Source organism: Gymnogyps californianus, chromosome 1, assembly GCF_018139145.2.
Source record: "Gymnogyps californianus isolate 813 chromosome 1, ASM1813914v2, whole genome shotgun sequence".
Lineage (NCBI taxonomy): Eukaryota > Metazoa > Chordata > Aves > Accipitriformes > Cathartidae > Gymnogyps > Gymnogyps californianus.
The window spans coordinates 68,087,449-68,115,293 of NC_059471.1; the positions used below are offsets into that span (position 1 = coordinate 68,087,449).

Consider the following 27,845-nt stretch of genomic DNA (forward strand, 5'->3'; position numbering starts at 1 on the left):
AGGGCACACTTTCATACAAGTTTAAATCTAAACTAATTTTAACTTAGTTTAAACTCATCAGTTTAAATCTTGAAGGGCATCTGAAAACAAGCATTGAAAAAGGGGCACAAGATGAGTGGGTTGTTTTTTTTAATGAAAAAAGCCTTGAAAACCCCATTCTCTTTTGCCATACTACTTTGGGGGAAAAAAAAATAATTAAGTGCTATCATACATACCCTGTAGGGTACATGTACTGACATACTGCAGTCATATTTTGCTGTTTTTAACTCCCAAACCCCACATCCCAAAAATCAGGCAGAAAGATAAATTATCAGTTTGTCCCTAGCAGTCCAAGTTTAGCAAATACTATATAAGGAACTGCAATGACATCCAACTACATATAGAATCTAAAGCTGTCATTTTCAGTAGATCATTGGAAATAGCTTAAGTGGATAGATTTGTTCTCACCTTTGTTGGTGTTACATTGGTTGCAGCAGTTCTGAGAAGATACTGAGAGTTATAGGCAGGTGACTGACTGTAGTAAACAGACGGGCCAGTGGTAGCAACTAAAACGGAACAGGAAAACAGTTTATACTTGATTTTTTTTTTTCTTCTTTTGAATGGACTCGCCCCAGCAATCAATTTTTAATTGTGAATCATTAAAACATTTCTGCATTACTTTCAAAAGTCTTACTTGGTTTAGCTAAGCATTTAGATAAAAATTCAGCAGCAACTTACCTGTTAATGGAGCTTCATGAAGATTTTGTGCTCTCTGATAACCCTCTGACATTGTATCTGTTCCATAGCTTTCAGCAGGCCACCGATGAGATGATGCATTTGAGTTGGAATTATTAAGTTTCATTTCTTGCATTTCATTCTGTCAAGACAGTGTGCCAATCAAGAGTATAAGTATATATTACATAGGTATTTGTAGAAGAAAACATAAGGAAAGATCCCTACCCTTTTGCTATTTAAAAGCATGTTCAAGCTCGGGGTGGGGGGCACGGAAATTATCAAGAGGAACCTACCAGAATCATCCAAGATCTGCCCATGCAGTACAAAAGTACTAAGATTGTTTTCTAAAGCCAGAAGTAAAAAAAACCATAGCCAAGTGGATGAGAACGAAGCTGATGAAAGCAGAACTCTTTCTGCGTACAGTCCTTAGACGGGTTGCCTCTGCACCACTGCCCAAGTCCCAAATAAGAGTTTTTAAGCAAAAAGATTTTCTCTTGCACTCAATTTAGGCAGATGTTTACAGAAGATAATTCCACTGATTTAAGTAGTAGTCTAGGAACTGTAAGTTAGCCCATGCTATTATCACTAAATCCTTACCATAACTAAGAGGCCAGCTGTTCTTCCCTGAATACGGTGACAAAATTGTTTACCTTTAAAGCTTCCACTTGCTGACAGATCATTTGAAGTATACATCGGTGATCTTCTGCCCATTGAGGAGGAGTTTTGGGAGAAAACTAGAAAAAAGAAAGTTAACTGCATCTTGTTATTTTTTCTTCAAACATAACAATTCCCTGAAGTAATAGCTGGCTAATATACCTTGTAGCTCTTAGTTGGTGAAAGAGAGAACTTAGTTGGTGATGGAGTGGAATGTTTCATCTCTGAATCTACAGCTCGTGACAGACCATTTCTGAAGGCAGGACTTTCCTCTTCACCATTCTCGCCAAGTTCCTGGATCACTGTATCTAGCATTTCCCTCACAGTTTCAATAGGCACCGGCAGCTAGAAGTTGTTTGAAACATGAGTCATGATTGCAATTCTCCCTCAGAGTAAGACAGACTACATTCAGAATTCTAGCTGAACAATTCACAAGGCTTTCATTACACAAATACTGTTTTTTCAGCAAAGCTCTAAATCTGTTAAGATTAATGTAAGAAAACAATTCACACAAACATTAATTCTATTTTTTCAAACTATCGATCTCTATAAAAAGATAGTGGCAAAAGCTATTTGTTTACACTAAAGCTTTCATCCACAGAGCACTCAGAATACTGCATGATCTGGTAGGTTACAGAAGTTATCCAGAGTTTATCAACCCACTGGTGTTAAGCAGGTTGCTTGAGCGAAGAAGTAAGTTTAACTTGCCTTAATGCAAAGCCTAGTCTAAAAAAGCTAACATAAATGGAAACAGTTTCATTTTGAAACAGTAACCAAAGCCACTGCATCACGTGAAACAAGTTTTTAAAGCAAAAATTACTTACTTTCTCAGTTACTGACATATCTGAGGAGCTTTCCTCAATGATCTTCATTAGATAATGCTTGCTTTTAAGAAGATAGGTTTTGTGTTCTTCTTGTTCTTCTGGCAGCATGGCATCATTTTCCATCTCTTCTGCCTTTCTTTGGAAGATCTAAAGAACGGGACGCAGATTAATTAGGACCAGTCAGAAGGCAACTGAATAAAGCACAGCATTTCAGGCTAATGCAATTTATAAACTTACCACAGCAAGATTCCAGTATGAAACCACATTCTTAATAGCTTCAAATGCTAATAAAGCGTCATCAGTTTTGCCATCAACTGCGTCCAACATTGCAAATGCTATACGTGCCTCTTCTTCATATGCTGCAACCTGAAAGACCTACAAAGAAAGTGAAAGACAACTCACACCTAACAATGGAAAGACACAACAATTATTATGGTTTTTTCCTATAATACAGGGACAATGCTTTTTAAAGAAAGTTGGTATTAAGGGTGTTCAGTGCCTTCCAATCATATACACAGTTTTAAAGGTAAGAATAAAGTTGTAAGGAGAGATTCCCCCCCCCCTTTATCAGACACTGATACTAACAAATCTCATCATTAACAGTTTTATAGTAATAACAACATGAGTTGTACAATGCAGAGAAAAATCCCACACCTATATAAGTTTCTGACATAGACCCTCTCTTACTTCAGCCTTGGCTTAATCAATCTGTACCTGGATGTCTACACTATGGAAGTGTTTGAAGAGAGGATCAGTAGGTTCAGGAATACTCCTCCTCTTTTTGATAGTTTCCAGCATAGGCAAAACTTTCTTCCAGTAGTAGACACTTCGTCCAATGTATTCCTTCTGGTCATAGAAAGAGTTAAGGCTAATGCCCTGGTGAAGAAAAGGGAACGGAAGCACATGTTATTTCAACAAATTCAGGTCAAAATGCTATTCATACATATCCTTCTGTTTTCTTGAAAAGTTCCAAGAGTACTTCTCTGACGCTTGAGATAAACCCCCTGAGGTTTATCTCAAGAGCTATGTAAAGTAACATACATGTATAAAATAACACTACAGTTTAAGACAGAGTACTTTATAGGGTGACTAGAGCAACTAATTTGCCTGACAAAATAAACAGCAATTCTCAATAACACATTCTCATCTAATTTTTTTTTTCCCCCGCCCCTCTCTGTCTGTTTATAGTTTGGAAAATAAGAGAAACACACCTTGGCTTCTACATATTTAAAAATAATCTCAGCTTACTGTTTTTTGCAGGCTTTTTGCCCAGTGTATAATTAAGGCAGGTTGAAGGCCATGCTTCTCCAGCGTTCGCAGAGTACTTATTCCATGCTGTACGATAAGCCTCAGTTTTGCTGCTGTTCCTGGTCTGAATATCAGAAGAAACATTCCTTGATTAGTATTCTCTATTTTTCCTCTGTTCACGTCATTTGCTTGATGAATATAGCCTGCAGTTTTAGTCTTAACCTGCCTCTAGTTTAGAAATGCATTGTTAGAAATGAAAATTCCATTTTTAGAAATCTTTCAAGTGTATCAAGTCCCTACTACAAAGCTTCAATGTCCAAAATATGTCAAAAAAGAAATTTAATTTTACAAGAATCTATTGGGACCAATCCAAGCTGTTGTAGCAGAAGCTGCCTAAAAGCTTGGTGAAACATTTCCAAACTGAAAAAGCCTTACGTTGTTTTTCTCTGAATAAGAGTACGAACGGCATCCCACCAGGATCTTTGCTTTTCAGTATAGAGCTGTTTGCACACTGGCAATGGTAAGAATTGAGGCTGATGTGCGCCGTAGTGAGAATTAAACTTCTCTTGCAGTTGTAAGTTGCTAGTGAATACCACCCCAAGTAGGAATACCTGTTTTTTTTAAAATAAATAAGAGGTATTAAATACCAAAAAACTTAACTTGTATAGTACATTTAAGAACTTGGAACATTTACTTACTTCAAGGTCCAATAGGCAAATGGATTCAGGAGCATCTGTCTCAAGTCTCGATGTTTCTTGCGGCAAGTGAAAAAGCTGTTTTAACCATTTGCGCATTGGGGGTAAGACTGACATAGAGTTCCACTGCAAGCCAAGCCACACAAGGTGCTGGAGACTGCCACTGTGCATTCGAACAGCACCTATGCAAAAACAAAGTTGGATGCAGATGTCAACTTCCTACAAGTCAGCAAGATTTGTATCTGATCAAAGCTGGGTTTCACATTTGACGCTGTCAGAGCGGCCAAAGATACTCTGCAGACCAATGAGCATCAAGATTCCAACTTTCACTTATGAAAGATTACAAACTTCAAATTAGCCAAACATATCAAGTAGACAGTTCATCTGAGTGCTCAAACCATCAACTCCTTAAGCTTTTGAGGGGGTGACTCTCAGACTTCCTTTCACTTCCATCCTCACCATATTCAGTCCAACAGGCAACTATTTTTAGCAAACCTATTTACTTCCCTAAAATCTTTAAGGAATTGTTCAAGAAGCACTTCTTTACTTTGCAATAAAGCCTAAGTCTTGCCTAGGACATCAGGGCAACTTTGGACAGCTATTCCAGGTATTTGTCTTTTGTTGCAATATGAAGTATTCGTAGAAGAGCTGCTGGTACGGAAAGTTGTGTTGAACTTCAGAAAGTAACAACTCTTACCAATATCATATTTATTAAGTTCCACTTGCACTGGTGCTTGTGTACTGACATTTCCAATATCATCCGTGCCAATAAAAGATCTCTCTCTAGAAGCTCCACTCTCAAACAGGCTATCAAACAATGTAAATGAACCACTCTTGTTTGCAAATGATTCCACAATCTCTTTAAAGAAGTCTTGCTTGCCATGGCTTAAGTTCAGCAGCATATGACCTAGAAAACAAAAATATCACTTCAAGTAAATAAAGCAGTGAACATTAGGAAAGTAATATCTGATACACTGGACTGTTCTCGCTACCAAAGGCTGGGCGGGAATCAGGATTTCCCCTTATGAAACCTACAGATTGTTAAGTTATGTTCTCCCTGTAATTAGGTCAGTGTTTCAGCACATAGGCTTTCCAAGTTTTTAGTGACAACAATACCAAGGCATTTGTAAATCCAGTTCTTCAGGAAAACAAAGCCATCATCTTATTATTACTATTCTAGGGGTATTGCAACTGTCCTTAAATAAGCAGCTATAATACAAGTGGAAGTCTGTCTTATCAAAATCCATTCTGAAACAACTGAACCTGATGTCTAGTGCGTTCATTTGTTTTCATCTAGGCCATGCAAGAGTTTGTAGACTGAAAAACTGTCTATACTTAGCAGCAAAAAGAGCAAAGCTGATGAACAAGTAAGAGGATGGAAAGGACAGGGAAACAGTAATATTTTCTTTTCCTCTTGGGGCTAACAATACTTGCAAAATAGGATCAGCAGGCAGAAGCCATTTCCAATAGATTAAGGGACTGTAAAAGTTAAATTCTATCTTAGTGGGCTGGAAAGGTAAAAAGGAGGAAAAAAACCAACACACTTGAAAAAGGAGAATGCGCTCTACCAGCACACTAAAGAGGAGAAAAAAACCTTTAGGTGTTAGGATCAAACTACTGTTTTGTTTTACATATGTAGTCAGACTCTAGAAGGTTTCATTGCATATTGAAGTGTTAACATTACATTTCAAGATAACAAATGTGTTCTTTAACAAACCACTTAGCCTTTAAAGTAACTATCCATAACATTAAAATGGAACTATGTAGCTATTTTTATTACCAGACTGGCTTTTTCGATCACAGGCCAACATTTCTAGCACATCTTGTCCAGTTTGATCTCCCTTTATTAGTTTTGACTTTGGTTTAGGAACCTGGTGAAGTAAGGAGAGAATTGTTACAGCTTTTTCACAATAAGAGCGGATCATGTAAATTAGTCTTAAGAATTAAGAAATAAGCTTCTTTTTAGCATTAGAAAACCATAGGAAAAAAACCACATAATCCATTCTGAAGTACTAAGTCACATATCTGAGGGGAGGAGGGGGCAGGGAAGGAAGCAGGGAATTGACCCAAAACACACAAAACCCTGAGGTGGGCAATTATAGCTACTGCAAGTCACATTAAGTGCGCACAAGAGCAAGTAATACCTGGAATGCAAGCAGTGGCATAAAAAGGACAACCAATTTTACTTCATAAGGCAAAGAATTAACTTTTTTTAGTTCTGCTGTCTATGCAAGAAATATAACGGGAACTATTCAGTTCATCGCCTTCCCTCCCTATAGCAATAAGCCTAATACTTAACATATGTGTTCAGCTGTATTACAGAAGGAGTATACTGTAGGAAATAAACTCACTAGCCTTTAAGAATCAGGTTACTCTGACAAGGGAAACAGCTCAAGATACACTTTTACCCTATTCATGTCATTTGAAACCTTTCAAAGAATTGTGAAAGAGTAGGGTTTGGCGAGTGAGGAGGGAGTCTTTCCTTAGGCACACAAACACTAGTTCATCTCATGAATACAAGAGTTCAACACATGTACAGCCAAGAACATTTCAAGAACTGCATCAACTAAATGCATAAACTGAAAAAATTACTTACCTGGAAACTTATCAGATAACACAATGCTGCTAGTTCACACACAGCTCTCCACTGTGCCTCATTGTGTTGGGCCATTTTCAGTAGCAAAGTTCCAGCATGCATGTATAGCTGTCCTTTCATTTCCACAAAGGTACGAGACAACTCATCAGCCCCATTCACGTATGGTTTCACTGACTGAAGCACACGATCAAAACTAAAATGTAGAGAAGACTCATTCTAAACAGGGTCCTGGTAAAAGCTACAGCAGATGGTTTTGGTTGATATTATTTAACTGTGAATCAAGTAACTTCATGAGTCAATGGTTAGTACTGTCTCTGTTGCTTAAACCTGAGTTGCACTAGAAAGTATAATAATGGTTTCAAACTCCCAAAACTCCCAAAGCTCTCAACTTAGTTTATTGAAGTAAAACATATTAAATATTACCTAGATATTTACAGTCTTTTTCAGCACATCTTTGCACAGCTGCTTTCAAAACTATTCTCCCAAACCACATGGATAAACTTGTTCACTACTGCAGATTTAGAGACATGCAGGAGGCACTAGTCACTCTGCTCTTCCCTTTCCTTCATTTATCAGAAAGGTCCAAAATACAGCTAGACAGGCTCTTCAAAAATAGAAGGTACTGTAGAAATCTGAGTAGCTGTAGGCTACTATACAACCCTCACTCAGGAGAGGCTTTCCAGAAAACAGCTGGCTTAGCTGGCCCTGTAACACCACCAGTTTTCCCTGAAGGAGAGTGTTCTTACTGCAAGTGGCTTCCTCCCTCCCAATTACACTATATACCTAAAGTTCCTAATTATTCCAGTATGTGTTGTGTTAATTTAGAACAAAATGACCTGGACAAAGCTGATACACAAGAGGTGGTTTTGGTTTTTTGTTTGGTTTTTTTTTCTGTTGTTGGGTGTTTTTTTTTTTTGTCTGGGAAATCTGGATTAGTCAATTGCTGAAGTACAGAACAACATTCTCTTACTGAAGGGAAAGAAGGCACAAAGTTAATTGACCCAAGATATCAATGAGTCTTCTCCATGGCTGCGTGCTGACTCTTCAAACAAGGCTTGCATCTGTGGCAAAAGATAGCTTGGGGTTCAAACCCAGTAAGAACCATTCTTAGTGGCTAGCACAGAGAAGCTCCTCTCACATCCACAAACAAGTTAAGCAGTGAAATAGAAGCTGGTAGATGTTCTGTGACCCAGAAAAAACAAAAATGAACAATTCTTAGAGATTTTTTTTTTTTTTTACTACAGGAAAGTTAAAACAGTACCTTTCAAGTGCCTCTCTGCATTCTTGAACATCTCTAGAAGAAAGTGTCATTTTGACAAAGCTGGAATAGGCCAGCAGATGATCCTTCTTGATAGCTCTCCAGTTATTTTTATCAGACTCCAAGTCTTGTAAAGATTCCAGATATTCCTAAAGAAGAAAGTTCATCACAGGATAAGGAACAGTCATCCTTCCATGAAGGCAAGGGCAGTACTTCTCCAAAACATATTAGTAGCATTTACTGCATAATCCAGTTTCACAGGTGAGACCTTAACATATTCTTCAGCAGCAAAGTTCCAGGGAACTATTTGCCTGAGCAATTTTATCCCTAATGGAACTGCTGTATCTAACTCAGCTTCTGAAGTTAGAAACTCAATAGCTCTATAAGGCGTAACTTTAGGGAGAAAATTGCAATTAAAAAAACCCAAGAAGTATTTTGTAATTCCACTGGTTTCAGTAGACTTGCATTTGAAGGAGTTAAATCACTTCAGAAGTAGCTGTCAGAGTAATGACACTAAAAGAAATAGACCAATTAAAAAGATACGGAAGACTATCACAGGATCAAAATATGATTAAACACCTCAAATGTCTCTACAACACAGGAACACCATTCCAAGCTTGACTGCAAAGGTATTTTCTTCTCTGCCTCCTGACAATGGAGCACAGCATCTCTTAATCTATTATTTGAACGGTAGAGTGCAACTAGTCTGATGTTTATGTAGACATCATCTGGTCTTGCATAAAGTTCTGCTTGAATCAAGTCAAAAAGCTGATTCCATCCATCTTCACCTTTACAATCCAATAACTGCTCCTGTTAAACATGGAAGAAACATATTAATATATTTCATTTCCCATGTGAGTCTTTTCAGCAACTACAGTACCAGACAGTTTTCTTTCCTCCACTATGTAGACTACATTACTCATACTACCGCTAGTCTTAACAGCTTTCAGGTATTACATAAAGTTTGATTAAATACTCAAATATTTTAAAATGGAGATAACTATCATAGAAGAAAATCCTCAGATGCTTGTCAAACCATTTGGTTCAATGACAGCATACCCTGCCATAGACTACCTTGCTTAAAAAAACCAGACATCGTAAGACTTCAATGTGGTTGCTGCCTAGCTACACAAAATCAATATGCAAAAGTGAGATTGCATGACTGACAGCATTTACACAGTATTTGAGAATTACAGCATTTCTCACATTCTGCAGAGTTGATCATAATACAGATTTAAAAAACAAAAAAGCAGTTTAGAGCAAGAAAGTGCGAGTTCACAGGCCTGCTACCTTCCTGCAAGTGACACAATAGAAAGATCAAGTAGTGCCTATCTAGTTTTAACTTCTCAGATGTGCTAACTAACACAGTTTCTCGGCATTTTTGAAGGGTTAACCTTGAAACATTAACAAGGGTGTGAAAGCCTGTAGCTGCAGCTTTCTTGAAAGCCAGACAAAAATGTCAGACTGCAAAGAAAGTAACACGTAATAGACTTAATATTAAAGATTCTAAAACAATTTAGCCAGGAAGAGTTTTGCGTTAGGTGACATGCAAAAAGCACTCCAGTCAGATGCTGAAAGTTTCTTTAAGCCACAGAACAGAGGTAATTTGGAATTTACCTTCAACCTGTAAACAGCAGGACTCCCAGGGAAGAGCTTAGCAGCTCTCTCAACCCAATATTTTGCTCTTCCATCAGTAATGTCATTATTGCATAGTAACTCTGCAATCTTCAATACAAGATCTTTCTGTGTTGGGTTCAACTCCACAGAACGCTAGTTTTCCCCATGCACGCAGAGAAGGGAAAAAAAAAAAGTAACTTGATCTTATGATCCATATAGAACAGGAAGGAGTTATCCCCCCACAAACAGACCCAGCTATTCAAATTAGTTAGATCTATCACTATAGAATATATTAAGAAAAGCCTTTCTAAATGCTACCACTAGTTTACAGCACCCAGATACAACTGCTGGAATTCAGAAGAGCATAAGAGAAATAATGCAAAAGCCAGCTCGTCTGCATCTACTACTAGCTACTGCTATACACCAGCAGTAGGACTATAAGGACCTCTAGTCTAGCCAGATGTGGACACTTAAAAAAAAATAGTTAAGACACACAGTTTAAGAAGTGTGATAGCACTTCATGGAGTTGTGTTGGCAACCAGACTTCCGAGCACATCATCTACCTCCCCAAAACCAGAACAAAGACATTCCAATTGGGAATTTGACATTTATATGCTTGCCTAATCAAAATAGATTTGCCACTCCCTTCTGCCCCTGCCCCCTCCAAAACCAACCAAACAAAAACACAGTAGGCCTACAGTCTTCTAGTAGCAACTAGATTCCTGTTGTCATCACAGTCCACATTAAGAAATTCTACAACAGTCACAGATCCTTAGTCCAAAAGGCAATATATGACATGGGAAGAATTTAAGAGCAGGTAGCACAAAGATCAAGTCCAGAACAAAAAACAAAGAATCAACTTAGAATATACTACTGAAGCAAGTGATATCAAGTGAAGAATCTCCTCTGCAGTGCTTCATATGCTTTCCATTGTCAAATGTGTATAAATCATACAGTTTTTCCAGGAACATGTTTTCTTCTATGGGTTTGAGAATGTCCAGCACAGAAGGATTTTAAAAGTCCATTTGCAAAGGAATAAAGCAGGATATTAGGGGTCACTGTAGTACTTACCTTGTAACACCCAAAAGCTTTTTCTATGTTATCCTCAGCTTCATAAATTTGTCCAAGAAATCTGTGTGCTTTGGGATCTCTCTCTTGTACATTGAGGTATGTAGATATATACCTATGGAGGGGAAAAAAGTCAGTTACTTGACCAATATTTTTCAATAATACCCTCCCCCGCCCCAAGCTATAATGATAACAATCTGCCATACAGGAACTATAGAGGTATTTTGTTCTAGATACTTTGTCTGGACCTTAAAGTAAGAAGCAACGTTGTTTTACCCGTACAGATGCTACTTACTTGCCAGCAAGTATTTCTGTTTTAATTTGAAAGAAAGCAGTAGTTTGCAGAAACATTAAGAACTACATAACACAATGAGGAGAAAAGCCATTTCAACCAGGTAAGTTTTTCAGTACCACATAACTAATCTTCTTTTAAGTTGTTGTTTTATAAAGATTTAAATGGCACTCAATATCCACATTTACTGCTACCTTAAAACAGTATGATATTGATCTTGGTTTCTCTGTCTACTTCATATTAATTTAGCTTTTCTCTTACACTTTAGTGAACAGAAAAACAAACATACATCAACACATGTTACCTTTTAGCAAGTTCATATTCTTTTATTTCAAAATACAGCTTAGCAAATAGGAATCCTTTCATCGATTTCTGAAGGAGAAAAAAACGACAGACATACTTTAGACATACAGTACTTGTAAAATAATTCAGTGACCCTTCTTTTCAGCAATGCATAATACTTTCAAATGACTGAATCTGCCAACTAGTTATCAGCTCAAATCCACTCCTCTTATTTAAGGGTTTGTTTTTGAAAGATGTAGGATTAAGTATGAAAAGAGTTTTTTCTATAATTGGCAAAGGCTCCTAGGCAAAATAGAGATTACAAGTGAAACAAGCAACAAGCGCTTATACATGTGGCATTTCATAAACACTTCTGATTAAAGAGAGTGGAAGAATGGGGTCAGCTACATTTAATCTCTTTTGTTGCAATATAGCAAAGAAAAAAAAAAGAATCCTACAAACCAAGAGAGATCTGTCATTTAGCCCTGCTGTAGCGTACTGTCATCAGACAGTACTGTTTAAATATACTTCAGGAAAAAGCAATTTCTACTTAAGTCATTCTCAGCTTGGGTAAGAAAACTATGTATGCAGTAGTTTATTTCTGATGTTGCCAGCCTAAGATAACTTGAACCTACACACTCTATAGGCGAAAGACCTCCAAACGTATTTTTTGGGGGGTTGAGCAAGGAAGCAACAAACGCAAAACAAAAAGCAATACACAGAGAGCAGGCAGAGGGCAAGATGGCAGAAGCATGGACAGGAGGAAAAGAGTGAAAGGAATGAGCTAAAGAACTAATTCACAAGCAAAAAACCTCAAGGTAGAAGTAAACCAGACAGAAATTTAAAGCTTGAGCTCCCACTATCAGTTCAAAAGAAGATTTTGCTTGTGAACCAAAAAGTACTGGAACTAGTTACATCTATGATTCCAAACAAGTGTGTACATTTTGAATACACTTGAATTACTAGTCTCCCTCCCTCTCCCACCCCTGCTATTCATGCAAAATTTAAAAAAATGGTTTAGAATGAAAGCAGGCTGCCTATGATACTTCAAAAATACAGGCTGAAAACTTGAAGTATGGTATAAAAAGGAAACACTGAAATATGTCAGAGTGGAGTCACACTTGGCATCTCCTTTTAAAAATGAATTAAAAGAAACCTCAAAATAAATGCTTTGCAGCCTTATAAGCACCCCCCTAAAATCAACACAAGAAAACCAGTAACTATTTCCACCATTGACTGTGCTATACAATTAGTTGTAAGCATTACTTAAAATTAAAAAAACCCTAAATATGCACCAGTTGGCCTTAAGCACAACAGAAGGAGAGGAATTTTTTTGTTGTTGTTGAGTTCAACTGGAATATCAAAACAATTAAAGAGCATCTCTGATTCTGGCAGTAATGTACTTGACATTGTCTGGTCTAAACAACACCCAAGTCAATTAAACAAAGTCACAGGACAACTTTGTTGCTGTTGGGAAAGGTACAAATGATGATGATGTACACAGGTCCTACATAAAGGCCCTACTGCATAATGGTGAACATGGATGCATTCACACTATACAACACACTGCTGAATATTCTACCTCTGCAATAAAATCAATTCAGAACAGCAGAACAGGATCTTTCAGGATTAAATAGCTCCCATGAATTGCATCAGACTGCTTACTGTGACCTGTATACCATTTTCCAGATATAATGGAAAATGGTAACCAATCATGCAGAGTTCCTCATCCTTCTGTCCAGTCACTAAAATACAGTAGGAAAACTATTTTCTCCCAGTTCTCCCTCTCTTAATACTGTTATTTCACAAAGCACTCATACAGACAAGAATATTAATCACACAGCACAAAACAAAACTGAAAGCATCTCACATGTTCCCTATTTGAGTTCTTTATTCTTCTAAAAGAGAGAAACTCAGGAAATTTAGGAACTACACTCTCACAAAACTGAAGAATTCTATACTTAGAGAGCTAGTGGGCTCTCTTTAAAGCTACACTAGGGCTTACCAGGTGTACAAGGCAGGTGCATAGTTCTGGTAAACCACTGCTCCTGGTTAGGGAAAGCATGTCCAGTAAGGGAAACCCTATGCTCTTCCTCACACCAGCTTCCCCTACCTCACTCGACTTAAAAAAAACCCTGAATAAACGCGGACTCAGAAATACTCCCAGAGACACCATAACCCCCTTTTCCTCTTACCGCCGCGGGTGAGGAAGGGCAGACCAAGCCCTAGCACCGCAGCGCCCGACACGGCGCGGGCAGCCGTAGTACACGCAGAAAGCAGCCGGGCCACCCCCCGCCCCCGGGCAAGGCAGCAGCAGCGAGGCCTCCCGGCTGCGCGGGAGGCGGCCGCCCCTCAGAAAGCGAGGCAGGGCCGCCGCTGCCGCCCCACGCGAGCCGCCCCTCAGGCCTGGCGCCACGCGAGGCAGGGGTGGGAAGGGGCCCCACCACGGGCCGCACCGAGCCAGGACGGGCCGGGCGGCCGCCAGCAGCCGCAACGCCCCCCCAGTACCGGCGCACGAGGGAAGGGCAAAGCCGCGGAAGGTCCGTTGGCGGCCCCCGCCGGGGCCCGCCGCCGGCAGCGCTCACCTCTCTGGGGGAAGGCGCGGCGGCCTGCACGGAGGCGACGTACCGCTCCACTTCGGGCTTCGTGCGCCTCATCATGGCGCCGCGGACGGGGGCCGCGCCCGGCCTCCCTCCAGGCGGCACGCCTTCCCCGCCGGCCTTCGCGCGGCGGCGCCTCCGGAGGGGAATGAGGAAGGGAAGGAGGAAGCGGCGAAGGGACGCGGCGCCCGCCGCGCGTTACGCAAGTTCCCGCGCAACCGTACCAGGGCGCCCTGCTCCGGCGAGTGCGCGAGAGCCACCCCGCGCCCGGCCGCTTCCCATCATCAACGGCCGCAGGGGAGGGCGGGGCCTCGGCCGGCATCGCTCGCTGCGCGTGCGCCGGCCCCGCGCATGCGCCACTGGAGGGGCGAGAGCTGGAGCGCGCGGCCGCTGCCGGGGGGGGGGGGAGGGTAGACGAGCGGCGGCAGCGGGCCCAGCGCCCTCACAGACTGATCCCGGTGTCGGGGGGGGGGGGGGGTAGCGCAGGCCTCTCCTCTCCCCTGGGTGAGGGGGCCGGGCTGGTGAGGTGATGGTAGGTCCTCTCCTCGCCCCCCGCGAGGCCGTTCGGCGGAGCCAGCCCCGGATGAGGGGCGCAGGGCTCCTGAGCGGCCTGGCAGGGCCGGGCGGGGTTAGCGAGGTCGGGGTAAGGGCACGGCTTAAGGGCTGCCAGCCTCCTTGGGAAGCCAGGCTGCCTTGTCTTTGTATCGCGCTAAGTTTTAAGGGGCAACTGATCATTGCTCCGTTGTTGCTAGACCAGCTTCGATTCGTGTGTGGGCCTTAGGCTGTCACAGAAAATCTTCACGTGTGTGGAACCAAGCTTTAGTATTTTCTCACCTAAAACTGTATCTTGTGGTTCACAGCAGCTATGAATTTAATCCATAAGGATGGGCCTTATCACTGAGATCCAATGCTCTAGAAAATGAGTTTCCAAATATTGTAGCAGCTATGGTGAGAAACATTTTCCAGGCACTGTGAATAGCATAATTACACTCTTTGTTATCATCTTGAAGTACAGCTGGGAACGTGGATCAAGAGATGACAAGATCAGCAAACCTCAAGACAGGAGAAATTTGGAAGGTGCAGTTGTAAGAGTTTGGTGGTTCTGGGGTAGTGGCCCCATGGTGTAATTCCCAGCAGGCAGCCTCAGATTCTGCTCGCTGGAATTACCCATCTCTTCTGCCAGTTCAGACGCTTTGGTCAAAATGAGGCCACTGGGCTCTGTCTCTGAAGAAGCGTCATTAAAAATTTGTCCAATTCTTAATCTCAAGCAACCCATTGATAACCATATGATTTCTGCTACACCTGAAAAACAGCAACATCCCCACAGCTCTTACCATCTTTGCAGGAAAAATAAGGAAACATAGCCAACTTGTTCCTGTAAGGAGGCCAGCAGCATCCATGTAACACCCTGACTGAAAGAGTTAGCCCTCTGTTTTATTATTTCTTCTGTTAATGGTGACTTATTTAGACATTGGATTTAATTCCCTAAGAAGAAGGAGGATCTTTTGTCTCTGTACTTGTTAATGGTGTGTCTACAGCTGGGGTTACCAAACAATTTATCAGCACCTGCCAGGCTAAGTAATAGAAGTCTTGGTGCTGGTGGAGAGGGGAAACGCTGGAGTTGGCTCACTGGAGGAAGTTACTGCTCTTCAGCTGATGGGGAGGCACGGGAAAACTGCCTTCATTCAGAGAAGGTCCAGTGCCTTGACGCTGGTCACTGTTTCTCACTCATCCCTGTGGAAGTGGCACCCCCCGTGTTGTCCCCGGTGGTTGCAACTCCAGGAAGGCAGTGCTATCCCTGCAACCTGACTGTGCTCAGCTTGGCTCGCTACCTATCCGTTGCAACAGAGCAACAGAGCACAGGGCTTGCCACTGCCAGCAGCAGAAAGGCTTTAGGCTCAGCTTCTTCCCCCTACAGCTATATCCATTGGGCTTTCTGAAGTGCTCCCTACAGTTATTCTAAGCAGGGGCTTCAAAAGGAATCTCTCTTGCCCATGCATGATTGATCCCACGCAGCAGAAAGGGGCAAAGCTTCTGAGGCATTTGTTCCCAAATCCCAGGCTCACAGCCTTTTTGAGAGACCTAGTAGAGGTCATGGGTGGAAAAACAATTAATAAACTCTGCCTCTTTCAGGAAAGCATGTGCAGCTATGCAAAATATTTATAATACTGACAGGCCAGGAAGTGAGCTTCAACACCAGACGTGTAATTGTCCAGGCTGCCTAATTGCTAGTTTGCTCCCTGGCTATGTTTTGCAACTGCTTTTAATTAATCCTCTTCATGACAATGTCCAGGGGTATTATTTCAATGACAGTTCACTCCAAAGACAGCTCCCAAGACAGCAGTATGGATTTGGGGAACCCTCCACTCGAGATAGGACTCCAATAATAATAAAAAAAAATTCACCATGAGGATGATTAAGCACTGGAACATACTGCCCACAAAGGTCTGTGAAATCTCCTTCCGTGGAGATACTCACAGCTTGGCTGAGAAGGACCTTCAGTACTGATTCCACTTTGAAGTTAGTCCTGCTTTGAGCGGATGGTTGGGCTAGCTGCCCTCGAGCGGTCCCTTCCAACCAACATTTCTCCATGATTCATCAGGCTTTGAACCCTCAAGTACCCTCAGATGCTCTCAGCGCTACATTGCGGGGTCTGGGATATGCACGCTCGTGTTCATGAAATAGAAACGGCTGCCTTGGTGAACTGTAGCACAGCGTTCACCAGCCGGAACTTGGAAACAAAAAAAAAACCCATCCCGTGTTAGGGCCACAGGGCTACCACAGAGTCGAGAGGAGACCCGTGGCTGCACAGCACAAACAAGGCCACTGTGCTGTAGATGGATGTAAGCCAAAGCAATGTGGCTGTGAGCCAGGTCTTGCCGTTTAGCCTCAGGGTTAGGGACCCTTCCCGACTCCTTCAGTAGTAACGCTGTGCATACATAGGCTGAAGGAAACAATGTACAGTCAGTGTAACGTGAAAAACCTACAACAAGAAGTGAATTACAATTCAAAGGAAGCATTGCTGAGTATGGGCTACTGAATCCATGGCACAGTCCAAAGTCCCACCAGGGCTACCATGCTAGTTATGTAAACGTTTTCTGGGGACATTTTAAGCTTTTCTAGTCTTGAACACAGTCAGGACTGCATTCAGTTACTGAACTGTTACGGCATTTAATAACTACGTAGGATAAAATAGTCAAAAAATACCCTTCCTAGCCCTAAACTGAAAGTTTGGGGCGACAGTTTCATTACAGTAAAAGGAGGAGAGAAAAAATTGATAGGAAGGTGTACGTTTTAAACTCGGACAAGATATTTTCTTTAGGAAAACCTAGTGACTATGCCAATTCAGAAAATATCCAGAACAATCAAGTTGTTCTTTATGAAACAAACTGCAGTTTCTTTCATGAACCTAAGAACTAACTACAATGGGATATTTAGGAAAGGCATATGTGTCCTTTAAATCAGGATAATAAGGAAGTATTTACATACAGTCACAGGTAAAAGCATAGGGAACCAAGAGACCCTAGTTGCTTTCCCACCCTTCTCAAGCCCTCATTTAAGAGAAGTGATACAAGGTTTAATAACATAGCCTTTATTGATGACACTGGAAAGCAGACGTTTTAAAGCAACTCATTTTTCATAAACAGGAAAGAAAATTTTATTTCCTATGATGTAATTACATAAAATATGTTTTAAGTCAGTAATATAAAAAAAAAGTTTGCGTACTTCGTAATGTAGTACCATCAAGAAGTCGTAAGTAACTGTGTTTTCTATAAGAAAGGGGAAAATAAAACAGATTTGCATGGACAGAAGTCAACAGTATAAAACAATTAAATGTATGTTATAAGGAATTCTGATGATTTGTGAGCTCAGTTCTTGAGGATGGCTAAAGAAATAGATCCTAGCAGGATCAAACCTTGTATATTTACACTCATAGGTGTAAAAGTAATATTGCCAGTTAATTGAAATACGCATTTTCAGTATTGTTCTGAAAATTAATGAAGTCTAGAAGCTAAATTTTAAGCTCAGGTGTTCACATTTGAAATACAATACTTCTCGCATCCTGTATAATTAAGGCAAAGTATGTTATCTTTTGAAAATACCTTGTATATAGTTTCTGCATAAAAATACGAAATAAAAAATAAAACTATATATATATTTAATGGAACACTGTTATGTATGGTCCAGCAGAATAAGGCACAAAAAGTAAATAGAATGCAAAAGCATATATAAAAGTTAATGTGTTATTTTGAGTGGAATATAGCAAAATTCAAGTAGTTCTGAGTATGCTCATTTCTTGCAATAGGAATATATATTTTATATAGATATTTCATGCTAAGCCTGATGTACAAAGATTCATCATGTAAGCATAATCTATCAGAAGTAGGTAATTTGTACTGTGACTGTATTTAGAAATCTGATACTTTTCAAACCATCCGAAACAAGGCTCCTTAATGAGACGACTTGGCCTGAAATCCAAGCGTGAATTTTTCCACGAGGCGAAGTACGTTGGTTTCTTGCCCAAGTCACTTGACTTGGGCAAGTTTTGCGTGCATGCTGAATATGAAGGTTAATACTTTCATTAATATAAACAACAATACATGCCCCTAAAGTTGGACACATTTGCACAGTTTGTTTTCACAGGTATTCATAAGCAAATTTTCTCCCTCTGTAAAATTCCGCAGAGATTACTGTGCAGAATGGGCCACCTGCATCAGTTCAACTACATTATCAGGGTCCGAAGCCTTTCAGATGAGCTGGTATTTAATGTAGTTTGGAAGTATGGTCTGTTTATCAATGAATAAGCATACATGTATAGAGAACAGAGAATCTTAAGACATTTCGATTTGATAGAAGGCATACATCGTCATTTGTTGTCTGATTGCAGCCTCAAAGAAGCCCCCCCCCCAAGTAATAGATATAAGATTTTCACAAAGGAAGGGGAGAGCAGATGAAGTCTTTACTTCCTTCCCAAAGTTTCAGCTAGTTTCTTCAGTCTTTTCTTCAGCTCTAGAGGAAACTTCTCATAACACTTTTTGCAGACAGGCTTCATATCAAACTCAACAAATTTATTCCTAAAACGACAAAGCAAAAACCAGATAAAGTTTTAGCAGCAGGGATAGTGAAAAAAAAAATAAAATAAAAAAAAATCCTATTAAATGTGCACAGGCAAAAAATTACAACTGCAATTTATACATATATATGAAGTTACTTTTACAAGGTTATACACTATAGACAGTAATTACAGTACCCTGTTGAGTAAGCTACGTAGTTTTTACCCAAATGCCCATATTTATTAACTGTGTCATTTTAAAAGCCTTTCAAACCTAATTGTAGAGCTAAACAGACTAAACGTAAGATAATGGAATAACCAGTTAATATTCCAAGTTGCAGTTGTGTGAAAAATGTTTTGGTTTTGATTGCCATAAATTAATGCAAAAACTTAAAATAAAAGCATCCTTAGCACTGACCAAAGAAGAAAGGAGCAGAGGTGGTGGTGAGAAGGAAAAAAAGTTTACAAACAGATTGGCTTTTTCTTTTTCTGCTTCTCTTTATCCTTTGCTTCACGTTCCCGTTTGGCAAGTCGTCGCTTAAATTCATCTGGCATTTTCTCATAACAGTGTTTGCAGACAGGTTTTAGATCAATTTCAACAAACTTATCCCTTTAGAGTTAAACACAGAAAAAATAAAGGGCAGAAAAGGAGAAGAGTTAAGACGACTAACTGAAGGAAGGCCTGAACAGACAGCTGAAAGAGATGTAAATTAGTAAGTGGAGCAAGAGGAAGAAGGATGCACATATTTTCTCAATGCTGCTTATATGTTTTTCATACCGTAACAGTTACACTATAGCAACATCTACACTTTGAAGATAACCACTGATAAGTTTTGAAGGCATCACGCTTATCGATAAACTTACTTGAGTGTTAACTTAGTGTTGCAAGTTGAACAAGCGAAACAGTTCACACACCATGCCTTATTCAGAGCAGACACAACTAGGGCGATGGGAAAAACAAGAAATCATTAGCATTACAAAAAAAAAAAAAGTTATTACAAAAATTTTAAGCTCACACGTTCGTGAGGCAGGAAGAAAGAGTCATCCGATTCTGGTATCAAGGACTGTAACAATAACATGGCAAGACTAGGGAGGCACATGTGAGCGTAGTGTAGCAGGACTGTGAAGCATTAATAAAGCTGTCTCTGAGGCAAGACCAGTTTAACTTATTCTGCCTCCTGTTTCTTGCTTCCACCTCATCTCATAGCATGCTGACCTCAAGCAACTGTTCTGTGAGGCTGTGTTTCCAACTTAATCAGGAAACTTTTTCAGTTGAAGAGCAATCCAGCAAAATTGTGTTTATGTTTTCACTTGGTTTCATTTCTCAGATCCAGTTCAGACTGCAGTGTCATCAACAGTACCACTTCCTCAGCCGAAGAAAATAACGTGAAGCCAGCAGTAAGGACAGTGCCGGCAGATCAGCCCTACCAAGGTGAAAAAATTTACGGACTCATGGGATAAATTACTTGATCAAGACAAACTTGGATACATTTTTATTCTTTGCTTTGGAGAGAAAGTAACTATTTTCTCTTTGTTCTGTATCTCAGTCCGTTTTCTGTTCTTCCTCTCTTTCAATGTACCTTCCCAGTTTTCCCTGCCAAAATTTGCCTCTCTTCTTAAACTAAGTTAGAGGATGGAGGACAATGGTTTTCTCATAAAATACAATATTTTGTCAACAACAAACAGAACCAGAGCATTGTCATGCAGAGCTTTTTTCCTGCACTATGGGGCAAGCACGTCCACAGATGCATAGTTATTCCACTGCTTGCCAAAATAATACTAGTCAGATGAAAGTCTTTGCTCCCAAGCAACCTCTGTAATACAGTCATAAGCACCCTCCTGAAAAACTGCTGCCATAGATGTTTGTTTCACTAGACAGAGAGACAGAGAGCAATATTGGATACTCGTAATTTGTGACAGCAGTGTCAAATTTGCATGCAGAAATGAAAGAAGACGTACATTGAAAATAAAGAAATTACTGCATTACACTATATTCTGTTCGGTTCAGAGACCAAAATATACAATATGGGTGTCAGATTATATGGTGAAAGGTTAGAATCATACAGAGATGTAGTTATCAAACAAGGCTGAATTTATTCATTCACCTCAAGTTCCAGTTCTGCTCATTCTAGTAGGATTTTACTGAAGAGGAGGACACTGTTTCCTCTAAAGCATTTTGGATTGTTGTTCTGCAGGTATAGTCCAGTCCAGAAAATGTGGGGAAAGCACATGTCTGGAATGTAGGTCTCATCCTATAGTTACATGACTATAAACTAGTTTATGTCTCTTTTTACGTGCTAGAGGCTTCCTCCTACTTTGCTAATGGCTTTGGCGTAGGTGAGGCTAACATTGGTATTATAGTATTTACTTCGGGCAGGGGTAAATAGACACATAATGTTGCATTATTTCAGGTAGAATAATTTGCTTTTGGCATTTTATCATAGCTGGTTGTCAAAAAAAACCCTCAAAACCACACCCCTCCCCCCAAAAAACCCAAATCAACAACCAAACAACGAAAAAACCAAACAAACTTAAACCACTTGCTTCCACTTCTGCCTTTACAGGACACATCTTTCCAAGTATGATCTTTCCTGGTTTTGTGACATTATCATCGGCCTAGATTTTCAAAAGACAGGCGCCTGCGATAGATAAATATGTCTAGGAACCAAACTGACATAATGGGAACTAGGCATTTTTAAAAAATCCCTTAGAGTGCCCACCCGTGTCTTTCAATATCTAAATACTTTTTCAAATTTGGCTCATGATCCCTAAATTCATTTGAGGAGATGCCTGTGTGGTCATTCTCACCCTTGCCATGTGTTTCTTTTTGAAGTTGGTGGGGCAGGAAGCCACTTCTGTGCATCTCCCAGCATCCCTGGCCTTTGCATGTCACTAAGGGGTTTCCAGTTGACCACGGTTCTCTTCAGCCACTGGATGGTCTTCTACCATCATGAAACACTTGCTGTGAGGTTTTCTTACCATTTGGTCTCTGGCTAATCAGCTCTAACCTAATTTCTGATCAAGAGAATGGCTGTTTTTGTTTTAAGGAGAACAATCAAGGATTCAACAGGGAGCTGCTTTCCTCTTACTTCCACTTTTAAAGAGAACTTCCATTAGAAAGGAACATTAAGGAAACAGTTAGAAAAGTGCTTACCATCTCCTTCAATCACACGGTTGCAATGGAAACAAACATCACCAAATAGCTGAAGAGGAAAGAGAAGTAACGAATTTTTAATGTAATGATTTTATCGAGGGTAACTTCTCAAACTAACAAGATAAATATATTTCAGCTGATGGGCACAATAGCTTTCCTATTTATTTCAATAAAATAAAGAGAATGCTGGCAATTCTGGTTTGGTTTTCCAACTACATTTTGCATCATCTCATCACAAAAGGTCTTTAGAATATTAAAGGTGAAAACATTTGTTTACATCTGTTTGATCCTCTGCAAATATGATTTTGTTTTATTTTGACATTTCTCTAATCCTGAACATGTGAAATACAGCAGTTGGTGTCACATACACATCATTGCTAATCAGCCAATTTAACATTTGGACTTATATGCATGACTAGAACAACATATTGCTGTTTCTGGCAAAAACTGTAAGGAAATGTTATTTTTATTTAAAAAAAAAAAAAAAAGGAAAATTTAGGCCAAAAAATTATTCATTCTATTTCCAGGCTCAATATTTGTCCACAATATAACAATTAAGAAGTGCTCAAAATTTCATGTATGTTTTCTAACTGTAGTAGTTAACCTAGTAAAAGACATCCACTCTACATACAGCTCTTGTCTGGTATATGTAACTTGCCCCATCATGGCTGTAACACTATTACTACTAATGTCATGGCATTTATTGTCTACAAGTATGCCAGCAACATTTCAATCATCTGCCCTTCATCACTGACAAATTAAGAATCCATCTATAATTAGCAGATGCCTTACAACTCCCAGATGTAACCCCTACTCTTGTATTTATATAAGCGAAGAGGCAGACATGACACAACGCAGATGGCTTCCAAATAAAAAAGGTCTATACATCGTGGTGCTGGACTACACAATCAAGGGAGTCTGGAGAGAGATGGTGCCACGGTATGTAACTCCTATATAAAGGCAAGTGGTCACTAGGTGGTGTCCTCTGACAAATTTCGTCTTTGCAGTCCTCAGCAACCTAATGAATGAGATGGGTGATGCAGTGTATGTTAACACACAGTCATCTTAGAGTAGCAGCTGTAGGGAAAACCATGCTACTCACTGGGGCCTCGTCTTAAACCGCAGCTACTGAGTGGCAAATCTTCTTTAGCTTTTTGGGAAAGACTGGGTGTCATTAGCTGCTCTGGTCTCACAGACATGTAAAAGCTCATAACAGCCCTACTTAAGTACCACTGTGCTTGAAGAACCACTCGATACTGATTGTCCTGGCTAGCCTTTGTGAAATACCTGCAGTTTTCTTTCTCAATACCACACCGATGTATAGAGAAACCCGTATAAATTAACTGCAACAGAACATCTGCTAATTGGCATTACACCCACAGGTGCCTATAAGAAAACAGAACAATGTCCATGGTTTTCCATCTCTATCTAATAAAACCAATTCTTGAGGTTACCAGTTAACACCATTTTTAAAAATGTGCAACTTTACCTGATTGTAGTGGGTTTCACAATACGCCAAGCCTTTTCTCTCGTAATGACGATGACCCAGGAATGGCTTTTCACATTTTGCACAAACAAAATGCTACAAAGAAAATTACATACAGTTTTTTGGATTATTTGGAAGTAATGGTATTTTTTTCTGGAAAGCAAAACGACCAAACCTGGTACTGAACATGACTGAAGTCTACTGAGCTAGCTGTGCCGTCTTGAAAAGGAGAGTTAAAACTTTTTTGTTTCTACATTTAGACCACTAAAATAATGTTCCTTTTAAAGTCTTCAACATTTCAATCCAAAAGTTACCAAAAAAAAAAACCAAGCAAAGGGATTCTCATATGTTATCAATGAACAGAATGAAGAGATATTAAATAATTTGCACCATCATTACACTCTTGTGAAGAAAGCATTTGCTGGAGGAGATTGTCAAAACAACAAAAGGAATAAACTGTTTATCTTTCTAATTTAAATGGAAGATGTGGAACTAAGTCTTGTACATGGCCTTGAAATATGAACTCTCACATAAAGTGCTTTAGAGATATTTACATGGCGGGTGACTGTGGAAGACATAAGGGTGTTATGATGCCCAGTAACAGTATGGTTGCCACAGAATTTTACTGCCTTTCCACATGTACTGCTTTGCACTCTGAAATTTTCTTTTGTAAGGACCTCACAGTGCTTCCTTTGATTACTGATTTTAGTTTCACAGTCAAAGGTCTCTGTAAGGTAGGAAATAACTCCTATTTCACAGTGGAAGGCCAGCCACAAGGAGGTTGAAGATGGGATTAGGAGAAGGCATTTACTAATCATTGTTGCATACTTTGCTAATCCTTTCATTGAAATTGATCAGCAAAATCACAGATAAGTATGTTAATGTTTACATTTGTAAAAGACAATATATATCATCTGATATTTACCTCCACATGCCATTGTTTGCCCATAGCATTCACCACACGGCCTTCAATTGGTCTTCTACATGCCCCACAGATGGGGACACCCATTTTGTCATGGCAGGGTAAGCAGTATAATTCTCCCTTCAACTCACGAGCATCAGCAGTAAGTTCCTTCCTGTTCAAAAGTTAATGAATTGAGAGCATGAATAAAGGCACTGAACAATGTCAACTCTTGAGAGTTTCTGAAAAGAAAAAAATAATTTTTGCATTTGTTTTAGAAATTGTATTTGTACTACATTAATGCAGCAGCATCAAATGTGACAGTTCAAGACTGATCACAGTATACTGAGAACAGGCTGCTAAGCGAGATGCACTAAGTCTCTCTGAAAACAGCTACTGAGATATTGTCATTCTGCATTCTGGTTATGTAGCACAAATGAGTGTGTGCAAGCTGCAGACATGTTTGGTTTATATTCTGGCACTCTTGTCACCAGTTTATTTTAGATTTGCATAACTGTAGTCCTCTACATCTAGGTACATTTTCCTTATTGTATCAAACTTCAGAGAAAGAAAACTATGGACCCACATGAGCTAGCTACGTTTATTCATTGCCAATTGCAGAATCTCATATACTCTACTTTCTAGTAATTTGCATGGTTAGAATACTGAGAACAGCTAAACTTTAAATGTGACCGTACTCACTAATGCTCTCAACTGGTTGCCACTGACACAACACTACATGTTGTTATTCAAATCAGCCTTTGCTATGGCACTGAAATGGTAGCTTCCTTTGCACCAGAAATAAACAACTAATAATCCATGCTATATCCTACAATGCTCCATGGTCTGTGCATCAGTGCAGGATGTAGAAATGTGCAGCTTCATGTACTGCGGTTGCAGAAGCTGATAAAATGAGGTGGGAGAAAGCTTCTCAGAAAAAGCTAGGCTTTAAAAGGAGAGAACAAAGTTTGCATGCCACTCAACAAAAAAGAAATAACATAGGCAAGATAGTAACTCAAGCAGGCAAAGAGGACCACTTTTTGTCCTCTCGTAGCAGAACAACAGGCTGTCATTTCGCTGCTATAGAAACCGTTATGTGTCCATACTTTGTATTTTGTAAGGTACCACCTTGTCCTGCAGAGTCCAATCTTTCTTTACTTCCCAACAGGTCAGCTGTTGTTTGAACTCAAGGTCCAGCTCCACCATCCCAAATGCAGCAACACATCTGGCCGCAAGGCACCCAAACCCCACCCCTCTTGCCAGTTGTACAGGACAGGTTTTCACTTTAAGATGTAAATCAATGAAGCAAATAAACCCAGCATTTTCCTGTTTTCCTTTGCAGAACTCGTTACCCGCAGTTTGCACAGTTGAAATGATCAGGATGATAAGGATCATTTTTGAATATGAGAGGCTGTTCATCAATAATGGCATGACACTTCTGGCAAATGTACTTTCCCAGTCCTCTGGCTTTTTCCCTGTTATGGCAAGGACGGCAGAGATGTCTGAAACACCATAAAAAAGAGAGGTAAGTACTGGTACGAGGTACTACAGTGCAAAATATAAACCAAAAATCTATTAGAACCTCATTTCAATCAGCCGGTTTTGGAAGGAAAATATTCTTTAAAACAATTTCCTTGCTAGGCAAACCAAGTTCAGAAGAGGCAGGGTGATCATTTTATTTTCTGTCACCACAGGAGTATCATTTCTTCAGCTCATTTGAGTTTAAGCTGTGTTGAAACACAGAAAACAAAAGTTTGCTATAGATTCTCATTGCTGAATGTTTTACTCTCAAAATCTTAAAAATTTAGATTGGAAGATGGATGAGCACACAGGTCCTAATTCTGTAGATAACTCTGTATATCATATTATACATATGAAGCCAATGGCCATAGAATCCACTTGTAGAACATTCTTCTGATCACAGCTGGTAAAAATATCCTACTCTGTGAAGGATTCCACTGAACTTAAAGCAATTATTAATAAATAAGGTGCTAAATTAGACCGAAATTGGAAACCCAAGTTGGAAAAAGAAAGTAAACATTTCTATTAAAAAAATAAAGACAATGCTTCTGTATTTGAATGTTTTCTCTCTTGTTATGTATAACAATGGCCCCAAAATGTCACGGGGTAGAGAACATGTTTGCTAGGAAAACCTGGTGTTGAAGTAGGTAAATGTTAATATTTTAAGTGTATATTTTAAGATACCCATTCTTAGTTTTGTGATGCACTCTTAGACCTTTTCCCCACAAAAGACGCTTCAGTTGCTCCACCTCAGCTGGAAAGCTTCAGGAACCAAAACCTCTCAGTCCCCCCTCTTAGTTCATTTTATTCATGATCAGTTAACGGAAGGAAGGGTGAAGATCTACCTGCCAGCATTCTTGACAAATCCAATATCGGCCAATACTTGTTGGCAGATATCACAGCAGAAGCACTCTGGATGCCAGCTATTGTTCATAGCTTTAATAACACGACCAATAATGAACTCACCTGTAAGAAACACAAGGATGTAAAATAGCATGCTAGACAAATTTAAAAGCAACCCACAACTGAATCACTACAATGACATCATCATCCTCTTCCTCCCCCCCAAATCTGGTAGGATACATTGCTTTCAGTATCACAGTTCTGGTTCTAAACTCTGGAGTTTGCGTTTGTTTGGGTTTTTTTTGCTATGGGTCAGAAGAAAACGTCCTTGCTGATGGAGGACCTTCTGTTCTTTACATACAAGCCCTTCTACATGCACACTCCACTGTCTCTCTGCAATCATCCTTTTTCAGTCCCTGCCCTGTTTTTACATATCTGTTCTCAAGCTGTTAAGAAATATATGGAGTTCTTTATATAATACCCCTTTCTTGTGTTCTAATCATCTTTCTCCTTCTTTTCTTTAAGATGATGACAGTTTTAGCTTGTTGTGTACATAGTAGTGGTTTCTACTCCATTAGAACCAAGCCTTGAAGGGGCTCTATACTCAAGGCACAACAGAACTGAGCTTGGGTGGCTGTGGACCTCCTGCAAAAAAACCCCCATGGAGTCAAAACGCAAAGACGCAGTGAAGCTGCAGAACAGTCATTCCAACACACACAAATTCTGACCTACCACGAGGAGTCCTGTCCTGCGAGGCGTTAAAAAAATAGTGTGAGAACTACTGTTTTGCATCCACGGTGTGACTGTACTGCACAGGCAATGGAGCCATGTCCACCACACATGTGATTTAGTCGTTCTCCATACAGACGTTGTAGCCAAGGCCCCTGAGCAGTGCAAAGGCTCTGCCTAAAATGTGTCGGGAGGTCAGCTTCCCAGTGCCGTGGGAGGCTGAGTCCTGGCTTTGGAGAACATACGACTCCAACAGCTGCCAAAGGGGAGCGATCGGGCAGGTAACTGATGCAGATGATAACATCCAGCA

At 40.0% G+C, this 27,845-nt stretch overlaps 2 protein-coding genes across 5 annotated transcripts in view; both read right to left on the reverse strand.

Moving 5' to 3' along the window:
* RGPD4 (RANBP2 like and GRIP domain containing 4) overlaps positions 1-13,970 on the reverse strand; it is a 33,453-nt gene extending 19,483 nt beyond the window's left edge. For both annotated transcript variants that reach the window (XM_050914999.1, XM_050914998.1), the window contains exons 1-19: positions 13,834-13,970; positions 11,271-11,338; positions 10,678-10,789; positions 9,607-9,759; positions 8,569-8,799; positions 7,993-8,138; positions 6,732-6,924; positions 5,916-6,006; positions 4,833-5,042; positions 4,139-4,317; positions 3,876-4,051; positions 3,441-3,564; positions 2,907-3,068; positions 2,430-2,567; positions 2,193-2,339; positions 1,531-1,713; positions 1,365-1,448; positions 718-856; positions 448-545 (exon numbers count right to left, since the gene is read on the reverse strand). In XM_050914999.1, coding sequence (XP_050770956.1) covers positions 448-545; positions 718-856; positions 1,365-1,448; positions 1,531-1,713; positions 2,193-2,339; positions 2,430-2,567; positions 2,907-3,068; positions 3,441-3,564; positions 3,876-4,051; positions 4,139-4,317; positions 4,833-5,042; positions 5,916-6,006; positions 6,732-6,924; positions 7,993-8,138; positions 8,569-8,799; positions 9,607-9,759; positions 10,678-10,789; positions 11,271-11,338; positions 13,834-13,908 — 2,709 coding nt within the window. In that variant the 5' untranslated portion in view covers positions 13,909-13,970. The remainder of the gene's footprint in view (positions 1-447; positions 546-717; positions 857-1,364; positions 1,449-1,530; positions 1,714-2,192; positions 2,340-2,429; positions 2,568-2,906; positions 3,069-3,440; positions 3,565-3,875; positions 4,052-4,138; positions 4,318-4,832; positions 5,043-5,915; positions 6,007-6,731; positions 6,925-7,992; positions 8,139-8,568; positions 8,800-9,606; positions 9,760-10,677; positions 10,790-11,270; positions 11,339-13,833) is intronic.
* Positions 13,971-17,419: 3,449 nt separating this feature from the next.
* The window catches only part of LIMS1 (LIM zinc finger domain containing 1), a 36,422-nt gene continuing 25,996 nt past the window's right edge, over positions 17,420-27,845 (reverse strand). For 2 of the 3 annotated variants that reach the window (XM_050903453.1, XM_050903445.1), the window contains exons 4-10: positions 26,809-26,929; positions 25,795-25,944; positions 24,467-24,617; positions 23,545-23,637; positions 22,056-22,104; positions 19,766-19,841; positions 17,420-18,923 (exon numbers count right to left, since the gene is read on the reverse strand). In XM_050903453.1, coding sequence (XP_050759410.1) covers positions 18,809-18,923; positions 19,766-19,841; positions 22,056-22,104; positions 23,545-23,637; positions 24,467-24,617; positions 25,795-25,944; positions 26,809-26,929 — 755 coding nt within the window. In that variant the 3' untranslated portion in view covers positions 17,420-18,808. Of the gene's footprint in view, positions 18,924-19,319; positions 19,512-19,765; positions 19,842-22,055; positions 22,105-23,544; positions 23,638-24,466; positions 24,618-25,794; positions 25,945-26,808; positions 26,930-27,845 lie in introns of all 3 variants that reach the window. The other variant, XM_050903437.1, reaches the window with a different exon arrangement.